This window comes from Polypterus senegalus, chromosome 18, assembly GCF_016835505.1.
Source record: "Polypterus senegalus isolate Bchr_013 chromosome 18, ASM1683550v1, whole genome shotgun sequence".
Lineage (NCBI taxonomy): Eukaryota > Metazoa > Chordata > Cladistia > Polypteriformes > Polypteridae > Polypterus > Polypterus senegalus.
Genome location: NC_053171.1, coordinates 39,441,067 through 39,461,066, shown reverse-complemented (window position 1 = coordinate 39,461,066; position 20,000 = coordinate 39,441,067). Strand labels below are relative to the sequence as shown.

The 20,000-nt window shown below is 38.1% G+C and overlaps 1 protein-coding gene across 1 annotated transcript in view; it reads left to right on the top strand.

Annotated features, from left to right (window-relative positions):
- Window positions 1-20,000, top strand: part of ylpm1 (YLP motif containing 1) — a 107,747-nt gene that overhangs the window by 20,308 nt on the left and 67,439 nt on the right. The window contains exons 7-8 of the mRNA XM_039742199.1: window positions 14,305-14,431; window positions 14,974-15,193. Of these exons, the coding sequence (XP_039598133.1) occupies window positions 14,305-14,431; window positions 14,974-15,193 (347 nt within the window). The remainder of the gene's footprint in view (window positions 1-14,304; window positions 14,432-14,973; window positions 15,194-20,000) is intronic.

Sequence of the window (20,000 nt, the reverse complement as noted above, 5' to 3'; positions counted from 1 at the left end):
TAACGATATTTTTCATACGTCTCAAACCAAGGGGATGCGAGGCTAAAATGAATCGGAAGCGCGTACATACTCAGTGCATCCCCTCTCGGGAATCAAACCTCGGATGTTGGCACTAGAGGCGAACCCTCTACCATTGCGCCACGGCGTGTGACTTGTCTATTTGAGAGTATGTAGATCGATATATATATATATATATATATATATATATATATATATATATATATATATATATATATACACATATACAGTGGTACCTTGGTATACGTTTGCTTTGGAATAAGTCCAACTTGGTATACGTCCTGTTTAGAGGCGAAATATTTTGCTTGGTATACGACCTTTGTTTAGAATACGACTCTACGCTAGAACAACACGTGTGGTATACCGGGCGCGCGCCTTCAATAAAAAAAGTTTTAACCTGTACAGTAATCCCTCACTATATCGCGCTTCGACTTTCGCAGCTTCACTCTATCGTGGATTTTATATGAAAGCATAACTAAATATATAACGCGGATTTTTCGCTGCTTCGCGGGTTCTGTGGACAGTGTGTCTTTTTACTTCCTGTACATGCTTCCTCAGTTGGTTTGCCCAGTTGATTTCATACAAGGGACGCTATTGGCGGATGACTGAGAAGCTAACCAATCAGAGCACGCAGTTAAGTTCTCCTGACTGAGAAGCTAACCAATCAGAGCACGCAGTTAAGTTCCTGCGTGCAGAATACAGTGTTAACCAGGATGTCTCGTCTCGCTCATTCAGCATCAACGTGTTTCGCTGTGTAAAGAGTTAACTTTTGTGCTCTTTTGTGTTTATCTTTGTGCATAGTCAAGCCCTTCATTATGGCTCCAAAACGATCTGCTACTGTTTCAGGGGCCGTGCCCAAGTGCAAACGGAAGATGTTAATGATTGCCAAAAAGGTAAACGTTTTGGATTTGTTGAAGGCTACGATTCTTTTTATTTAAAAAGTAGGAAAGGAATATAAGATCTACGGCCGCAGTGTCCTTTTAACCAGGGTGCAAAACGAGTTGTAAGTGGATGTAATAAGGCAGTAGTCTGGATGGAATCTGCTTTAGGGATTTGGATTGAAGACTGCCAGAAGAACAACAACGGCAGTGCTTCACATTTGCCTGAAGAGGCTCCTTTGGAAGAGCTGTAACGCTCTCCTTTGTTGTGCAGTAAAATTAAACTCATTGTTATCGGACAAGTCATTTTCATTTATTTAATCTAATTGCTTTTGTATTTATGTATTTTAGTATTAAGCAGTGTTTAAATTATTTTATACAACCCCATCAATGTATAATATGCCAATAACAATAGGATTTTTTTTTCCCATGGGAACGAATTAATCATTTTCCCATTATTTCTTATGGGATAAATTCGTTTGGTATAAGTCCAAGGATCTGGAACGGATTAAGGACGTATACCAAGGTACCACTGTGTATGTATGTATGTATGTATGTATGTATGTATATATGTATGTATGTGTGTGTATATATATACACATATATATATATATATATCTCCACCCGCGTTTCGCAGCGGAGAAGTAGTGTGTTAAAGAAGTTATGAAAAAGAAAAGGGAACATTTTAAAAATAACATAACATGATTGTCAATATACAGTAATTGTTTTGTGAGTGTTGCTGTCATCAAGGATTTGATCATCATTATTTCTTGCAATCAGGTTCGTATTTGGAGGATGTGTTTATTTAATGGTAGCTAAGACCCGGCACTTAAACGTTTCTTGCTACAGCAATTTTAACTCTGTTACAAAGTGATCCAAAGTCTCGTTTATACCTTGTGTCTTCTCAGTAAACTTGTATTTTGCGAATACCGTCATTTGCCGTAGGCATGACAAACCGCTGCGGGAGTGTGTCTATAAACTTAATGTAAACTTGCGGTTCACGCCATGCTTTGTTTCTGCAGTAGCTGCACTTATGAATATGCATTGGCCTCGCTCACTGAGTGCAAGGGAAAAAAATAAAATGTAGCCTATAAGTTATTAATAGTAAAACATTAAAGTTTTGTTCAGTTTCTTGCTACAGCAATTTTAACTCCGTTACAAAGTGTCCAAAGTCTCATTTATACCTCATGTCTTCTCAGTAAACTTGTATCTGCCGAATACCGTCATTCGCCATAGGCATGACACACGGCAGCAGGAGTGTGTCTATAAACTTAATATAAACTTACGGTTCACGCCGTGCTTTGTTTCCGCAGTAGCTGTACTTATGAATATGCTTGTATTTATGAATACGCTTGTATGCATCACTTGCTTCATAATCTTTTTCTGCCTTCTCAATTGTGAAATGGCGTTTTTTGTTCAGAGCTGTTTGGAGGTCATCCTTGTTCTCTATGTACTTACGTAGGAGGCGTGATGATGTGACACGAAACTCCGCCCCCCACGGCCATCCAGCTCAACTCCATTACATTATATGGAGAAAAATAGCTTCCAGTTATGACCATTATGCGTAGAATTTCGAAATGAAACCTGCCCAACTTTTGTAAGTAAGCTGTAAGGAATGAGCCTGCCAAATTTCAGCCTTCTACCCACACGGGAACTTGGAGTATTAGTGGTGAGGGAGGGAGGGCTTTGCCTTTTATTAGTATAGATAAAAAAATGATGTACAGGGTGTGGTCCAGATCGTCTGGATTTATGCGGGGACGATTCCAGTTTGGCACGAAGATGATTCTTCATGTCCTCAGTTCGCACACTTCTCGATGGTCCGGGATTTTTCGGGTGATTTTCCATGTTATAAACTTAAGTTACAGTGTAATGAAAATTGCATAATTAGATCTGGACCACCCTATATAGATACACCATCTGCAGCAAGATGTTCTTCCAGGTCTTTGGAGGTGATCTGTGGGTTGGTTGTCTGTAAAAATTCTCAGAATCCTGAACATATGCCACTACTGTATTTTTCTTGGCCTGCCAGACCTGGGTTTAACAGCAACTGTGCCTGTTGCCTTCCATTTCCTGATTACATTCCTTACAGTTGCAACTGACAGTTTAAATCTCTGAGATAGCTTTTTGTAGCCTTCCCCTAAGCCATGAGACTGAACAATCTTTGTTTTCAGATCTTGTGAAAGTTGCTTTGAGAATCCCATGCTCTCACTCTTCAGAGGAGAGTCAAAGAGAAGCACAACTTGCAATTAACCACCTTAAATACCATTTTCTCATGATTGGACACACCTTTCTATCAAGTGCAAGGCTTAACGAGCTAACCCAACCAATTTGGTTTTGTAAGTAATCAGTATTGAGCAGTTACATGCATTCAAATCAGTAAAATTACAATGGGACCCACATTTGTACGCAGCCAGTTTTTCACATTTAATTTAATTTCAACTAAATACTGATTCACTAAAAATCTTTGTTCGGTAAACACCCCAGTACTCGGATGTTCCCAGGAAATGAAAGACAGACCACTGTGATCTTTTTTGTTGAAAGTAAAGTAATATGCAGGCTGAGAGAGGTTACCACACTTTTTCATATGGCTGTATATTGTCTTGTTTCGGATCCAGAAAACCACAGAAAGTTCCTTTTCAACACAATTTATTCTTGAACTTAAAATATCAAAATAAGAGTCCATTTAATGCATGACTGCAAATGCAATAAACTTCACTCATTTGATTCCAGTCATCTCTTCCTGGAAATTAAAAGAATTCAAAGGTGTCTCCATCAGTGCTGTCGAGCTTTGTAAGCAATCTACTGGAGAGAGAACTTGACCAGACAGTAAACTCCATATAGAGTACATTGTGGAGCATAATAGCATGAGAGATAGTGTGAGACTTGCAATTAGTGTTCCAGCCTGGAGCTGCCTGCAGTTGATCGCACACTGTGGAAGTACCAGATGTATGGAAGTGTGTTTTCTCTGTACATGAACTAGCAACAGAAAATTAAAATCACTGCCTAACTTGCCATAATATATAATATTCATCTTAATAAAAGCACAGGTGGCTGTGTGTCTTATGGTTTGTCTGTGCTATCCTAGCAGGAAAGCTTTGCTGACATTGAAATGGCTATTTAAAATTTTGTTTTAAAACTGTTGCAATAACAAAAGGAAAATCAGGAATATATTTATTTTCAGTCATCCCTTATGAGGAATGAACCACTTTTTGCTTGCTGTAATAGTGCTCTAATCACCAGGGGCCTCATGTATAACGCCGTGCATAGAATTCACACTATAACAAGGCGGAAATGTGCTTACAAACAAAAAAATCCAGATGCATAAATCTGTGCATACGCCAACTTTCCACGTGCTTCTGCTACATAAATCTCGGTCAGCGTGAAAAGTAACGCATGAGCACGCGCCTGCTGCCCCTCCACAACTCCTCCTAGAATTATGCCTCTTTGAATATGCAAATCAATATAAATAGCCATTAAGCTCAGCCTTCTGTGAAAAGGCAATGGCAAAAGCAAGTGAGAAAATAGAAGAATTTCAGCAAATACCAAGTGGAGGCAAATAAAGTACTATTTGTTGGTTTAAACAGTGGTATAAACAACAAAAGGAAGTTGATCGAATGACATAGCATGTCAGAGAAACTCGAAAGCTCAAGTTCACAAAGTCACACAGTGCCCAAAATAAAAAAAAAGTCAGATAGCAAAGTCACTGTAAAAAGGCGAGTCATAGCCCACCGTCTGAGTGTCATATGAAAGCTTATTAGGGTACAGAGGGAAAAAAAATGGCAGTGGGGAAAAAGCATGAACTGTCAACTTTAGTCTCTAAATTTCCACTTTAATCACATAGTTTATTTTGTCATTAAAGTAGAACATCATAAACTTAATCTTAAAATCGTTTAATTTTCTACTTTCTCAATCTTATCGTTACTAAAGTAGCACGTTAAATGGTTTGTTTTGTATTTGATCTTCTATGTGCTCTATGTGTGTGAATCACTATGTGCTTCTGGGCTTTCTCTTCCTCCGACAGGACACAGAGTCCATTACATTCATGATTTTACAGCTCTCTGAATAATTAAAATATTGATGTATACGTGATATCATTTTCATGAAGATATGAAAAGCATTTTATTAAACATGGGATCACGGTGGCGCAGTGATTGTTCATGTCTCACACAAGATGCTTGCTATGCCGTGTGCTACCTTTGATGAAATACTTTATTGTAGCAGTACTGTTTCTTTCAAACGTACTAACCTCCAATTCCTGCCCTTACTTTTCTTTCTCCAAATACCCAATCGCCACACAATTAACTCTGTAATGGTTGTTAAGCCATTTGTAAGCTTAAAACGCTGATTCTTCAAAACTTTTAAGGAACATCGAAATATCTTTGTAGTATGTGTTTAATTATTCTATCCATCTATCCTTCCGGTGTTGCGTCAGCACCATCAAGAATATAGCGCGAAGCAGGAACAATCCGCGAACGAAGCGGCAGCAGCTAGCTAAAGTTTCATCTGTATAATATAATAAACATATTTTGCTGCATTTCATCTTAAAAATTATATCGTCATCATATGTAAATACCCGCTTTATAAAGTGGCTCAGGTTGTGCAGTATTATAACTGTAGTGTACGTTTACAGTGAGGTGATTGTACTAATAAGTACAGGGTGGTCTAGATCTAATTATGCAGATCCAGATCATCTGGATGACTTTGATTTATGCGGGGAAGATTCCAGTTCAGCACGAAGACAACTCACTTCTCGATGGTTCGGGAATTTTTGGGTGATTTTTTATGTAATAAATGTAATAAGTTATAGCGTAATGAAAATTGTATAATTAGATCTGGACCACACTATACAAACACTTCTACAAGGAGCATTTGCTGGACTGATTGAGTACATTTACAGTTCTTGGGATGAAACTGTTTCTGAACTGCAAGTTCAATAGACAGCATGACTGAGGCAGCGTGTGCTTGATGCTGTATACCGATAAATCTCTTTCCGATCAGCTGCTGTACAGCTGTGATTCACACTCAGATACAGTGATATAAATACTCCGAGTGGTGCAGTGAGAGTAATATGGAAAAAGATGATCCGGTGTTGGATCCGAGGTGCAGTGAGAGTAACAGTGCTAAAGCAATGGAATAGTTTGACCATTCTGTGCACCATTATATTGTTGCAGGTTAATTACAATCAGATGCATTAAACTAATACACAATATGTGGTTAATTTCAGTATATTTATAAAGCCTTGTTAGCGATGTGGATCTAAAAAAGAAAGGATAACCACACAGGAACAGTAGCACTGCTTTGACGCTGGGTGCCGCCAGTCTGTAAAACAGAGCAGAGAACTTGCTTATGATAGGGTATGAGCTACCGTGGAAATGTGTGAGGCTTTACGGCAAGTTTAGGTTTTTATGCATCACGATTTGAACATGGAAACGTTCTTACACAGCATTTTTGTGCGTACACACTTTTTATACATATGGCCCCTGCTGAATTTAATCAACAGCTTTCAATCCGGATGACTCCATTGTTGCTCAGTAAATCGGTTGTTCTGAAAAGATGATTTTTTTCAAGTATCTGTTATTCTAAGCTTTACTGTAATGTAGTTGTTCTAATATATACAAAGAAGGATAATTAATCAGGAATCATTCATTCAAGTCTATACCAGCAGTGTTCTCCCTAGCGTCTTTTAGCTGGTTAGTTGAGGGACCGGCTGTCATCTCGTATGACATTGTGAGATGACAGCCGCATATCTACACGCACAGGCAGATTTAATGATCTACAGAGATGGCAAGGGACAGGCGAGTGAGTGGGCAAATATTTTAGAAGCAAGATCGCAAGTTGTGAGGTGAGAGGCGCGGGACAGGATGTTGCCAATGACTCGATGCTAAAGCTAATAGTTGAGGCAACACATCTTGCCTGAAGAAGGGGCCTGAGCTGTCTCGAAAGCTTGCATATTGTAATCTTTTTAGTTAGCCAATAAAAAGTGTCATTTTGCTTGGCTTTTCTCTACATTCATAATGGCTAACACGCTACAACACCCTAGTACTAATTATTTTTGAATTTTGACATGCTTTTGCAGGTGTCATATTATTGTGTCACAATATTCCAGGACATTTTCCAAAAACAATATTGGAATGATAGTGGAATGATGATACGAAATAAATGTAAAATTACCTCTGAAATTTTTATTCTATGCATCCATTTTTAAACACTCTTATCCTGAACAGGGTTGTGGGGAGGCTGGAGTCTATCCCAGCAAGCATCGGGTGCTAGGCAGGAAGAATTCCTGGATATGGTGCTAACAGTTAAATTCTATTTTGTGCAAAGTGTAACTGAAAGTGATTTAATTTAATTACCTATTTTTTCTTTACTGTAAAAGTAATCGGTATACTCACAAAAATGACCTTTTATACTCACAGTGAATATGAACAGTCAAATGAGAGAATATGCCTGTCAATGAAGCCAGTTAACTTTAGATCTATAAATGAAAGTGTTGTGGAAACAAATGCCTTATCGATTGCTAATTCTGAAAACAACAAGCGTGTTCTTTGTTTGATTAAACAAAGCAGAGAATGTGCAGCTGAAACATGATTGGTTCAGGTTCTTTGACAAGAAAGCCTCTAATGCTGACTTCAATACTGACCTCTGGCATATTACTGCTTCTTTCTGTGTTAAATACCCTCTCGGAAGGTGTCATAATAACAGAGACAATTTTTTTTGTTAACAGGCTGAGTAATTAACACTTGTCACTTGACTTTAATGTGATTACTCTTTTTCTGTTCAAAAATCTAACCAATTTTATGTCTTAATCTTGATTAAACTTCTTAGCAAACTTTTTAATTAACTATACAGTTGCTGTTTCTCTTTCATAATGTAAAAAGGATGCAGAAATATGTAGCCCTAATGTTAACTTTTTTTTAATAGTTCACTTTTTGAACCAATGTGATCTATGCAGTGTGCACCGTACAGTAAGTTATGCTATGCGCTAGTTCAAAACAACAGTAAGTAATGCATTGAACATAATTAAGATGACACTGGTTTATATAGTCTGTATTATGAAAAAACAATATTCTTGACCAGTATAGAAGTTTTGTGGAAGTTAGTTGTGTTGATGTTTTAGGTATCAAAAATAATATATGTCCAGGAATATGACAATGACATCTGTTCACCTTCAATATCACATTTGTCAAACTGAGAATGAAAAGTAGAATGGGGGGGTGGAGGTGATGTTGGCATCATTTCTATAGGGTGTATGTTTATTTTGGAGTGAGTGAGCAAGTGATAGAAAAGGGGAAAGATTGTAGTGAAGTTCCTGCATCATCTGCTTCTTCTTCCTTTTTAAAGTTGTAGTGCGAGAGATGCTAGAAATTGAATTCAAGAGTCAAATTGCAGCAGAAGTGTTAGTAGCAGGAGGATTTGCTGCCTGAAAGACCAATAAGATGTTGGTTTGTTCAGCTGTTCATAACTTTATTTCGTGCAGCTGCCTATAGCACTCTATAGGAAATTGAAACATTGATCCTTGTAGTGACAAAGATACTTTAAAACTCCAAAAGCCATTTTAGAATTGAATTACTTCATTGAGATACATGCCATTCTCCTTTTCATTCTTGACTATTACCAAAAATCCGCACTGCAAATTCCCGTATTAAATATCTAAAGTGCAAGTCAGGAAAAGAGATATTAGACTGTTTTCTTTGTTTCTATACATAAAGGTCACAATTACCATTACAAGCAAAACTATTGAAAACTGTTTTCCAGTTATAAATGAATGCATGCATCTTCTGGTGCACATTTGCATATAAGGTTTGTAATATTTTACTAGAAATATATACATGTATTGTTTTATGTGCTCATCTGATTGAAATACAGATGGATTCCCATGTATATTATCATGACTGGGGTTGCCTACGATTCACCATCTCAAACAGCCGTGATGCAAGGACAGCTCCATAGCTGCTTTGCTGATTCTAGTAAACAGTTAACCAAGGGCAAAGTAATTGGTGTTCCTCTATAAGATCAGGCTTACTGCGTAACGCGCTTGTTGCATGATGTTTAGAACATTTAATAATTGGCTTTAACCTACTCTTCCTCTCACTCTCCTGGGGCCTCATGTATAAACGGTGCGTATGCACAGAAATGTTGCGCAAGAACTTTTCCACGTTCAAATCGCGATGTATAAAACCTACACTTGGCGTAAAGCCACACACTTTTCCACGGTACCTCATGCCTTGTCGTACGCAAGTTCTCCGCTCGGTTTTGCAGACTGGCGGCACCCAGCGTCAAAGCAATGGTACTGTTCCTGTGTGGTTACTCATTATTTTCCTGACACGGCTTTATAAATACACTGAAACTAACCGCATATTGTTTATTAGTGTAACGCATCTGATTGTTAATTAACTTGTAACAATATAATGGTCCAGGGAATAGCCATAGTATTCCAAATACCATAACTGCTTTAGCGTTGTTACTCTCACTTCTTCTTCTTCTTCTTCTTCTTCTTCTTCTTCTTCTTCTTTCAGCTCCTCCCGTTAGGAGTTGCCACAGCAGATCATCTTTTTTCATATTACTCTCACTGGAAGACTTGGAGTATTTATATCACTGTATCTGAGTGTGAATCACAGCAGCAGCTGATTGGAAAGAGAATTATCGGTATACAGCTTCAAGGACACGCTGTCTCAGCCACAGCAAAACGTTTTAAAGCCTTTCCTGTACAGACCTCGTGGTTCAGAAACAGTTTCATCCCAAGAACTTTAAATGCACTCAATCAATAGCACCTTGTAGAACTGTTTGTTCTTATAAGTACAATCACCCCACTGTAAACTTGCACTACAGCTATAATATCGCACAACCTGAGCCACTTTATAAAGCACGTATTTACATATGATGACAATATCATTTTTAAGATGAAATGCAGCAAAATATGTTTATTAAATTATAAACTTTAACTTCATTTAAATAATCTATATTCTTCACTGGGACTGGCGTTAAGGATAGAATAATTAAACATGTACTACGAAGATATTTCAATGTTCCTTAAACGTTTTGAAGAATCGGTGCTAAGCTTACAGATGGCTTAACTTCTATTACAGAGCTGATTGTGTGGCGATCGGTTACTTGGGTAAAGAAAAGCTACGCCAATATATATTGAATATAACACAGAAAGAGAAAATAACAACACAGCTAAAAACGCAGCGACAAATTTTGGCAAAAGTTAAATGCTTGTGTCATGAGCACGAGGCGGCTATGCAGTGTCTGCAACGCACGTGCATAAGATACTTTACTGACATTGGCGGGCGAAGGAGCCACCGATTCTTCCTCTGCCCAGTGCCACCACAAGCCTAGAGCTGCCCCTGAGTACTGCTGCAATAAATTATTTCATCGAAGTGAAACACGTTTAATAACGTGCTTTAACTCCTATCATCATGAAAATGATATCACGTATACATCTCAGTAATTTAGTTATTCATAGAGCTGTAATATCACGAATGTAATGGATTCTGTGTCCAGTTGGAGGAAGAGAGCCGGTTTAAGAAGTAAGTAGTGATTCACACACATAGGCACATAGAAGATCAAATACAAAACAAAGCATTTAACGTGCTACTTTAATTACGATGTGATTTGAGAAACTGGTTAATTAAACAATTTTAAGATGAAGTTTATGATGTTCTACTTTAATGAAAAAATAAACTACGTGATTAAAGTGGAAATGTCGAGATTGAAGTTGACATTTCGTGCTTTTTCCCCACTGTGTGCCTTTTTTTCTCTGTACCCTAATAAGCTTTCATATGACACTCAGACAGTGGGCTACAACTCGCCTTTTCACGGTGACTTTGATATGTGACTTCTTTTTTATTTCCGGGACTGTGCGATTTTGTGAACGTGAGCTTTCAAGTTTCCCCAACCCGCTATCTCACTCGATCAACTTCCTTTTGATGATTATACCACGGTTTATTTGAACAAATAGTATGTTTTTCCTTTGCCTCCATTTGGTATTCGCTGAAATTCTTATATTTCCCCCCGTGTTTTTCCCATTGTCTTTTCACAGAAGGCTGAGTTTAAGGGCCAATTATAATTATTTGCATATTCAAAGAGGCGTAATTCTGGGAGGAGTTGGGGCGTTACATAAATCGAGTGCACGAGCATTAGTTTTCACGCTGATCGGGATTTATGTAGCGGAAGAACGTGGAAGTTAGAGTACGCACAGATTCCTGCATCTGGATTTTTCTGTGCGTAAGCACATTTCGGCTTTTGTGCTTACGCCATGTTATAGTGCGAGTTCTACGCACGGCGTTATACATGAGGCCCCTGATCTGCCACAGTAGTGATTCTGAGCTGCTGGTAGTGTTCTAATCTGAAGATGGGAGTAAAGGCAGTGCAATTGCCGTGTCACAGCTCCTATCTTGAGTGCTGAAGTAACAGCTCCAATTTTGAATAAAGTATTGAGACTGTACCTCACTCACTGAGGCTGCCTGAGACCGGAAACGACAGACTGTCACTTTCTTCTTCAAGAGACAGCCTGTTACAGAGTTCTCAATACAGTACTTGGCAAAAAGTGTAGGTACTTCATTAAGTATTTTTGCATTACATTATTATCTTTGGCTGGCCATTTTTAGTCGAAAAAACTCATTATACTGAAATTTACATTTAGTTAAAATAAAAGGCTTGCAAAAAGTATTTGCTGTTCTAAAATATTTGTTGCAATGGAATTTGATCTGTACTTGTATGTTGACGTAGCAGTTTGACTTTTGTTGTTACTTTTAGTTGAAGACACATGCTAATGTCTTAATTCAAGAGAATGCTCACTCTGTGTCGTGCAGTTTCTTTTCTTTTTATTGTAAGTGCTCTTGGGCTGTTTACCATTAAGTTCTGGGTTTTCCCTGGGTGATGTTATGCTGATGCATTTATCCAAGTGTTGCACTAAAGGTGCATTAATGAGAACAATAGGATGCAGATGCCACATCATGTTGCATTGGTGGTTTCTGTGCATGAAAAATTTGTAACGCTTTATAAATTTTACTGCTTAAAAATGTTGATGATATTGTTGTCAATGAATACGATATTGCATAGCCCTAGTTGTAGCTTTAATCTGTATATTCACTTATAAGGGCAGGACCACATGAAGCAACTGATTTCCTTTTCACTGCTAAGGGCATATTCAGAAGAATTACATTTTCATTGTCTACACGATGACTAATTATGCACCTTTATTATAAGAGTGTTGCAGGCAGGTCTCAAGGTTTGACAGTGCCACAGATAATGAATGAGAACATAAGTCCTAAGTATGCCTCTCAGCTGTGGCATCTAAGTGTATAGGTGTAGACAGGATGATATGACACTGTCTTTTCTCAACAAAGCCAACACACAAGTACGCAGTAAGCTTTTTCAATGGTGAACAGTTGTCAATTTAGGTAAGGAGAGGTGTTTAAGAATGCTTAAGCACAAATTCGATCAATATTGTGGTTAAGTTTAGTTCACATTGCAGTCAGTCCTTGGTATCCAAGGGGGATTGTTCCAGGACCCCCAAATATAAAAATCTGTGGATTCCTAATTCCCTTTTATAAAACGGCATAGTGTTTGCATATAACTTGTGTACGTCCTCCTGTATAATTTAAATCATTTCTAGACTACTTATAATAGCTCAAGTAGCACTAGCTGTTCCATGAATTTGTTTGTTTCTGCTTTATTGAGCCAATGCTCGACTTGTTCTTACTGACCCACTTTGGTAAGAGAAATGCCAGGCTTAAAATTTTCTCATCAAGAGACAGTACTTTACACTCCTGAACTTGCTCTGATTAAGTCCCTGCACATTATACATACCACCCATCACTACTACTGATTGGATGGTTTAGTGAGATTCTCTGACCTTGTCCTGCCATTATTGCTTGCAACGTCTTGACAGTGCCAAGATGTTGATCAGACTTGACTAGAGATGAAGTAAAAATCATAAATTCTGTATAGGTTAGTGGAAAGATAATTACTGAGTCTTAATGCAAGAAAAAGGAGGGTCGACATATCTCTCCACCACCGTATTTTCCTGGCATCCTGCAGGGTATGCCTACACATCCTCTTATGTGCGTGGGTTCAGCATAGTACTGCATGGAAAATTCAGACCCCTGTGACCTTGTAGTTGGGATATAGCGGCTTGGATATTGGATGGATGGATGGAATCTATATATATAATTCACTAAGGCAAGACAACCATGGAAAGCACGCCGGAAGGGGTGTTGATTCACTAAGCCGCCGACAAGACACGACACCTATGGTGCACACAGGAAGGAGCCACGCCGGAGGTGAATCGCCATATGCAGCGTGTAAAACGGTTTGCGAGGGGTATCCCATTGGATCCTTAAAACAATCCTTAACAACTGAGGTTAAAACACAATGAAGTAAGCAGTCTTTAAAAGCCGAGTTTTCGGTTACGACGCACGACCGCGTACACCATAGCAAACTGTTTTACAAGCTACATACAGCAATTCGCATCCGCGACAAACATATATCTTCTTAGATGCTCCTGCAGGAACATGGAAAGTCTGCGTGAGTCACAGGTGCATCTGGACTGTGCAAAGATGACGACTCCTCAAGTGACAAGTTGGAGGTGGGCACATGAGCGATGGCGGTCCGCCAGTTTCCCGTCACGGACGATTGTGTGTTGGTTTGTTCCGTGCATTGTTACAATGTTGCTTTTCTTGCTGATTTATTACATTACCGATTTTTCAAATGTTAATTTTCTCTGTGCTTAAAAATCATCAAAAAACCAGCCTGATTATGCGACGTATGGTATACAGCGGGTTGGCTAGTTTTATATATTTTTTTTAATATTTTCAATCTGCTGTTGGATGAGTCTCTGGATGCAGAACTCGATAGATTTGGAGGTCAGACTGTATTTGGATTTTGTGATTAAAATGCAGAAAAAAAAGTACCTGATAAAATTTACCAGACCATTCATATAAATGCTGTATGGCTTCTTTAAATGTTACGTCCAATAATACTAACAAACATGAGCCAACAGACTAAGGCAACTAATCAAGGCTGATATTCTTAAGTAGAACTTGCATTTTAAGTGTCAGTTATTTATTTTGCTTCAGGAATTTTTTTTGACTAATTTCTCACTTTACATTTAGATTTAGATTTTTCTGTTGGAAGTGCTTTGTGGATTACTATAATTTTGTGTATATCCTGGAATTTATGGTTTTGAGGCAAGAGTAAAAAACTCCACCTAGTGTGTTCTATTAAAACATTTTGCCCAAAAAGACAGCAGACCAGTGTAACTCCTGCTTATGATCTAGAAGTTTCAGAAGTGGAAAGGGAACTATAGCAGAGAAAGGCTAAATTAATGTCAAATCTGTAACCTTTTAATGCTTGTCAAATTCTAAGTTAATGCATAGGTTTTGTGTTCTTTCCTGTGTTATAGAGAACGTCAGGAGCAATTTCAAGTTCATAATGAGTATGGACCTAGTGATACTAATGCCCAATTCTCACATGCAGAGCCTGTTGCAGCTGGAATGTTAGGATTTGATATGCCTCCGGATAATTTACAGGTAAAAGAAATAACTGGTGGAATTGGTTTAATCATAAAGATCATCCTGTTTTTGGAATCTATTTTACCACAAAGTTAAATTAGTCATTTCCTGAATTATGCAAAGTGTCATAATTTTTTAATGGCCATGAAATAATGTTTCTTAAGCATAATAATTATAACCAATATTGTTTTTTTACCTTTAATGTAATATATTCAACACTGCTTTCATGAGTGATTGATTGTTATTCACATCTTGTCCAAGAAAAGCCTGTTTTAAGCAAATGGATGTCTACTCTGCATGTTATATTATGCCTGCTTATTTCAGAATCATTTGTAAAGTGTCAGTGATCATTTACAGATGAATGTGAATGTATTTTTTCTTTAATTCTAAGCCTTAAACATTGTTTGCTTAATGTATGTGTTAATGAGTTTATAGTCACTGCAAAATATGACCAAATGTTTTCCTGTATGTTTTATATGGTGTTATTTTCTTAAACCTTCATCCAACCTATTTAAAAATGTGTAAATGCTGCCAGTTTTTTTTTCTTTTTTTTTTTTCAGTCAAAAGTCTTTTCCAAAAATGACGTAGTTCTTCCTAATGCTGCCCAGTCCTTTTCTGAGGAACAACGCTGGGGAGGTGGACAATTGCATAATCAGTGGGATGTGGGCAACAGTTCACCAGGCCCAGATCATAACTTTGGTCTTTCTGGTTCTGAACCTGTTCCACCTCTTAGCAAGCCCCCAGTTATTCCAAAAACTGTAGATTATGGACATGGTCGAGGTAAGCAATTTTTTTCCCCAGAAAATCATTGGTTGTATATTAAATAAAAAAACAAAAGAACTGAAAATTCTAACACTGAAATACTATGGTATTCTTTCCGTTTAGCTTTTTTTTAATTAATTAACTGCTGTCTATTTAGCTGAAGCAGGAGAACTCTTCCCCCAGTCTGTTTTTTATTGTTAGAAAAACTATAAAATATGCACATTAGTAATGTTGTTGTTGACATTTTCCAGTTTATTCCGAAAAAGAAGTGACTGACTGTCTTTGTGGAGTTTACTTGTTCTGTAATGCCTGCAAAACTTTCCTTTTATTTTCTTGAGTTATTTTCCACCTTTTAACATTAGAATTACCAACGCCTACAAAAAAAGGCGTAAACCCAGCCCATCTCAAATCCCTTCACACCTCTCCATCAGCGTCTTTTGTCTTGTAAATGTGTCGATAAGGAGCAAGCAGCCTGATATCACATCCTCCCACCACTGCAGAAGGGGCACAAAGTTTTCTCAGCTCAACTCTGTTTACCTGCATGTCAGTTGCTTAGAGTTGTATAGAGTAAATACTATATCGTTATTTGGAACATTTGCATTTCATGTGTGTTTTGTGTCTACAGCAATCTATGTAAACACATTGTTAAAAAGAAAACTTTTTCATGTTTTAGTAATTAATAAAATGTAGACATGAAGTTTATAATGTGTGAAGCCTGAAGTCCAAATATCAAATAAACACTTTAACAAAAGGTACAAGCGTAACAAAAGAAAGTGCACTTTTATTCAAAAATATAACTGCAGAAAAAGAACCTGCTTTAGGGTGCAACATTGACACGTCTTTTATATGACCGCTTTGGTGGTGCAGTGGTAAGAACTGCTGACTGGTAATCAAAAGGTAGGCACACATGTGTATGTGTGTGTATATATATGTGTGTGTGTGTGTGTGTGTATGTATGTATGTATGTGAACAGTGCATCCGGAAAGTATTCACAGCGCATCACTTTTTCCACATTTTATATTACAGCCTTATTCCAAAATGGATTAAATTAATTTTTTCCTCAGAATTCTACACACAACACCCCATAATGACAATGTGAAAAAAGTTTACCTGAGATTTTTGCAAATTTATTAAAAATAAAAAAAATTGAGAAAGCACATGTAGATAAGTATTCACAGTCTTTGCCATGAAGCTCAAAATTGATCTCAGATGCATCCTGTTTCCCCTAATCATCCTTGAGATGTTTCTGCAGCTTAATTGGAGTCCACCTGTGGTAAATTCAGTTAACTGGACATGATTTGGAAAGGCACACACCTGTCTATATAAGGTCCCACAGTTGACAGTTCATGTCAGAGCAAAAACCAAGCATGAAGTCAAAGGAATTGTCTGTAGACCTCTGAGACAGGATTGTCTTGAGGCACAAATCTGGGGAAGGTTACAGAAAAAGTTCTGCTGCTTTGAAGTGACTCACTCATCACTAATTCTCCAAGTTCTCGTGTGGGTAGAAGGCTGAAATTTGGCAGGCTCATTCCTTACAGCTTCCTTACAAAAGTTGGGCAGGTTTCATTTCGAAATTCTAAGCGTAATGGTCATAACTGGAAGCTATTTTTCTCCATTTACTGTAATGGAGGTGAGCTCGAAAGCCGTTTTTGGGGGGCGAGTTTCCTGTGACATCATCATGCCTCCCACGTAATCACGTGAACTCACTGTCAACGCAGTGCGTAGAAAACCAGGAAGAGCTCCAAAAAGCTCTGAAGAAAACATGCATTATGCAATTGAGAAGGCAGCGAAACAATAAGAAGCGAGCGAATGACATATACAACCATATTAATGAGTGCTGCTACTTCGGAAACAAAGCAAGGTGTAAACCTAAAGTTTAAATTAAGTTCATAGACAGGCTTCCACTGGCATTTGTCATGCCCACGGGTAATGCGGGATACAAGTTTAATGAGAGGACGCAGGATATAAACGAGACTTTTGATCACTTTGTAACTACGTCATCATCTCCCCTCCCATTCACCTCATTTCCCTCTGAGCTGAGCTCCGCAGCTAACGCACACAGTGTTACGGAAGCAACTTTGTGACGCTGCCACCAAATACTCACAAAAAAATCCACAACTTAAATGCACACGCTGTCTCTACAGTTTCTCCACACTGAATCCTCCAGGCACTACTTACAAAAGATTTCATTGACAATCGTGTTACGTTATTTTTAAAATGTTTCCTTTTCTTAGCACAAGCACAGCTGAGAAGCTTCGATGCATGTGCTCCATAACGCGTTAAAAATCACGCATTTAATCACACTTTGCAATACAAGCAAAGGGGAACTTATGTCAATGCATGATTTCATGGTACACCGATTACATTGATCAGCGCTTCCCGATTCATTTTACCCTCGCACCCCCTTGGTTTGAGAAGTATGAAAAAATATGACGTTAACAAAGAAAAACAGATCACCAATTGAAGCTTTATGAATAATCGATTCGCCATCAATAATTGTTTTGGTAAAGCCATACTCAGTGTAATCCTCCTTCCATTTTATAATTTTTCCGCCACTAGCCATGATTAAATTAACGGTAAAAAAGTAAGACCTAAGCGAGGGTGTCTTATTCAGGCAGGCAGGCGACAGCTCAATAGCTCGAATTTCGATATAAGTAGGTTCTATTTAGTCGCCAGAAATATCTGTTAGGAATGGAAGTTGAATTTAGTCTTTAAATTTCTGTGGTAAAGAAAAAGTTATTCAATGATGACTACATTTAACTATATAAAGTTAAAACTTGACTATATAAAGTCACTGTCGGAATAAATAAAGTCAAAACTTGAATATATAAAGTCAGCGTCGGAATATACAAAGTCAGCGCTGGAATATCCATCCATTTCCCAACCCGTTGAATCCGACCACAGGGTCACGGGGTCTGCTGGAGCCAATCCCAGCCAACACTGGGCGCAAGGCAGGAACCAATCCTGGGCAGGGCACATGCATCATTTTCAAAACATTAAACGAACAGTGTTTTTTTATTTTATTTTTCTGAATACGTTTTTGTTCACTTAGTTCAGTTCAGAGTCGTTTCAATCAATAGATTTTGACTTTGACTTTATATACAGTATTCAGGAATGAGTTTATATACTCCGATGTTGACTTTATATAATCAGGAATGACTTCATAAATTCCAACGCTGACTTTATATATTCATGTTTTGACTTTATATATTCCAGCGCTGACTTTATATATTCTAACGCTGACTTTATATATTCAAGTTTTGACTTTTTATATTCACAAAAAAGTTTTGACTTTATGTATACCGACGCTGACTTTATACTATATATTCAAGTTTTGACTTTATATATTTGGGAATGACTTTATTTATTCAAGTTTTGACTTTATATATTCTGACGCCGACTTTATATATTCACAAAATCAATTTATTTACCTGTTTGGCACCCCATAGTATATGTGTGTGTGTATATATGTACACATGTATGTATGTATGTATGTATGTATGTATGTATATGTATGTATGTATGTATGTACAAATCGGATTCCAAAAAAGTTGGGACACTAAACAAATTATGAATAAAAACTGAATGCAATGATGTGGAGATGGCAAATGTCAATATTTTATTTGTAATAGAACGTAGATGACAGATCAAACATTTAATCCGAGTAAATGTATCATTTTAAAGGAAAAATATGTTGATTCAAAATTTCACGGTGTCAACAAATCCCAAAAAAGTTGGGACAAGTAGCAATAAGAGGCTGGAAAAAGTAAATTTGAGCATAACGAAGAGCTGGAAGACCAATAAACACTAATTAGGTCAATTGGCAACATGATTGGGTATAAAAAGAGCTTCTCAGAGTGGCAGTGTCTCTCAGAAGCCAAGATGGGTAGAGGATCACCAATTCCCACAATTTTGCGCAGAAAGATAGTGGAGCAATGTCAGAAAGGTGTTACCCAGCGAAAAATTGCAAAGACTTTGCATCTATCATCATCAACTGTGCATAACATCATCCAAGATTCAGAGAATCTGGAACAATCTCTGTGCGTAAGGGTCAAGGCCGTAAAACCATACTGGATGCCCGTGATCTCCGGGCCGTTAAACGACACTGCACCACAAACAGGAATGCTACTGTAAAGGAAATTACAGAATGGGCTCAGGAATACTTCCAGAAACCATTGTCAGTGAACACAATCCACCGTTCCATCCGCGTTGCCAGCTGAAACTCTACAGTGCAAAGAAGAAGCCATTTCTAAGCAAGATCCACAAGCTCAGGCGTTGTCACTGGGCCAGGGATCATTTAAAATGGAGTGTGGCAAAATGGAAGACTGTTCTGTGGTCAGACGAGTCACGATTCAAGTTCTTTTGGAAATCTGGGGCGCCATGTCATCCGGACCAAAGAGGACAAGGACAACCCAAGTTGTTATCAACGCTCAGTTCAGAAGCCTGCATCTCTGATGGTATGGGGTTGCATGAGTGCGTGTGGCATGGGCAGCTTGCATGTCTGGAAAGGCACAATCAATGCAGAAAAATATATTCAGGTTCTAGAACAACATATGCTCCCATCCAGGCGTCATCTCTTTCAGGGAAGACCCTGCATTTTTCAACAAGATAATGCCAGACCACATTCTGCATCAATCACAACATCATGGCTGCGTAGGAGAAGGATCCAGGTACTGAAATGGCCAGTCTGCAGTCCAGATCTTTCACCTATAGAGAACATTTGGCGCATCATAAAGAGGAAGGTGCGACAAAGAAGGCCCAAGACGATTGAACAGTTAGAGGCCTGTATTAGACAAGAATGGGAGAGCATTCCTATTTCTAAACT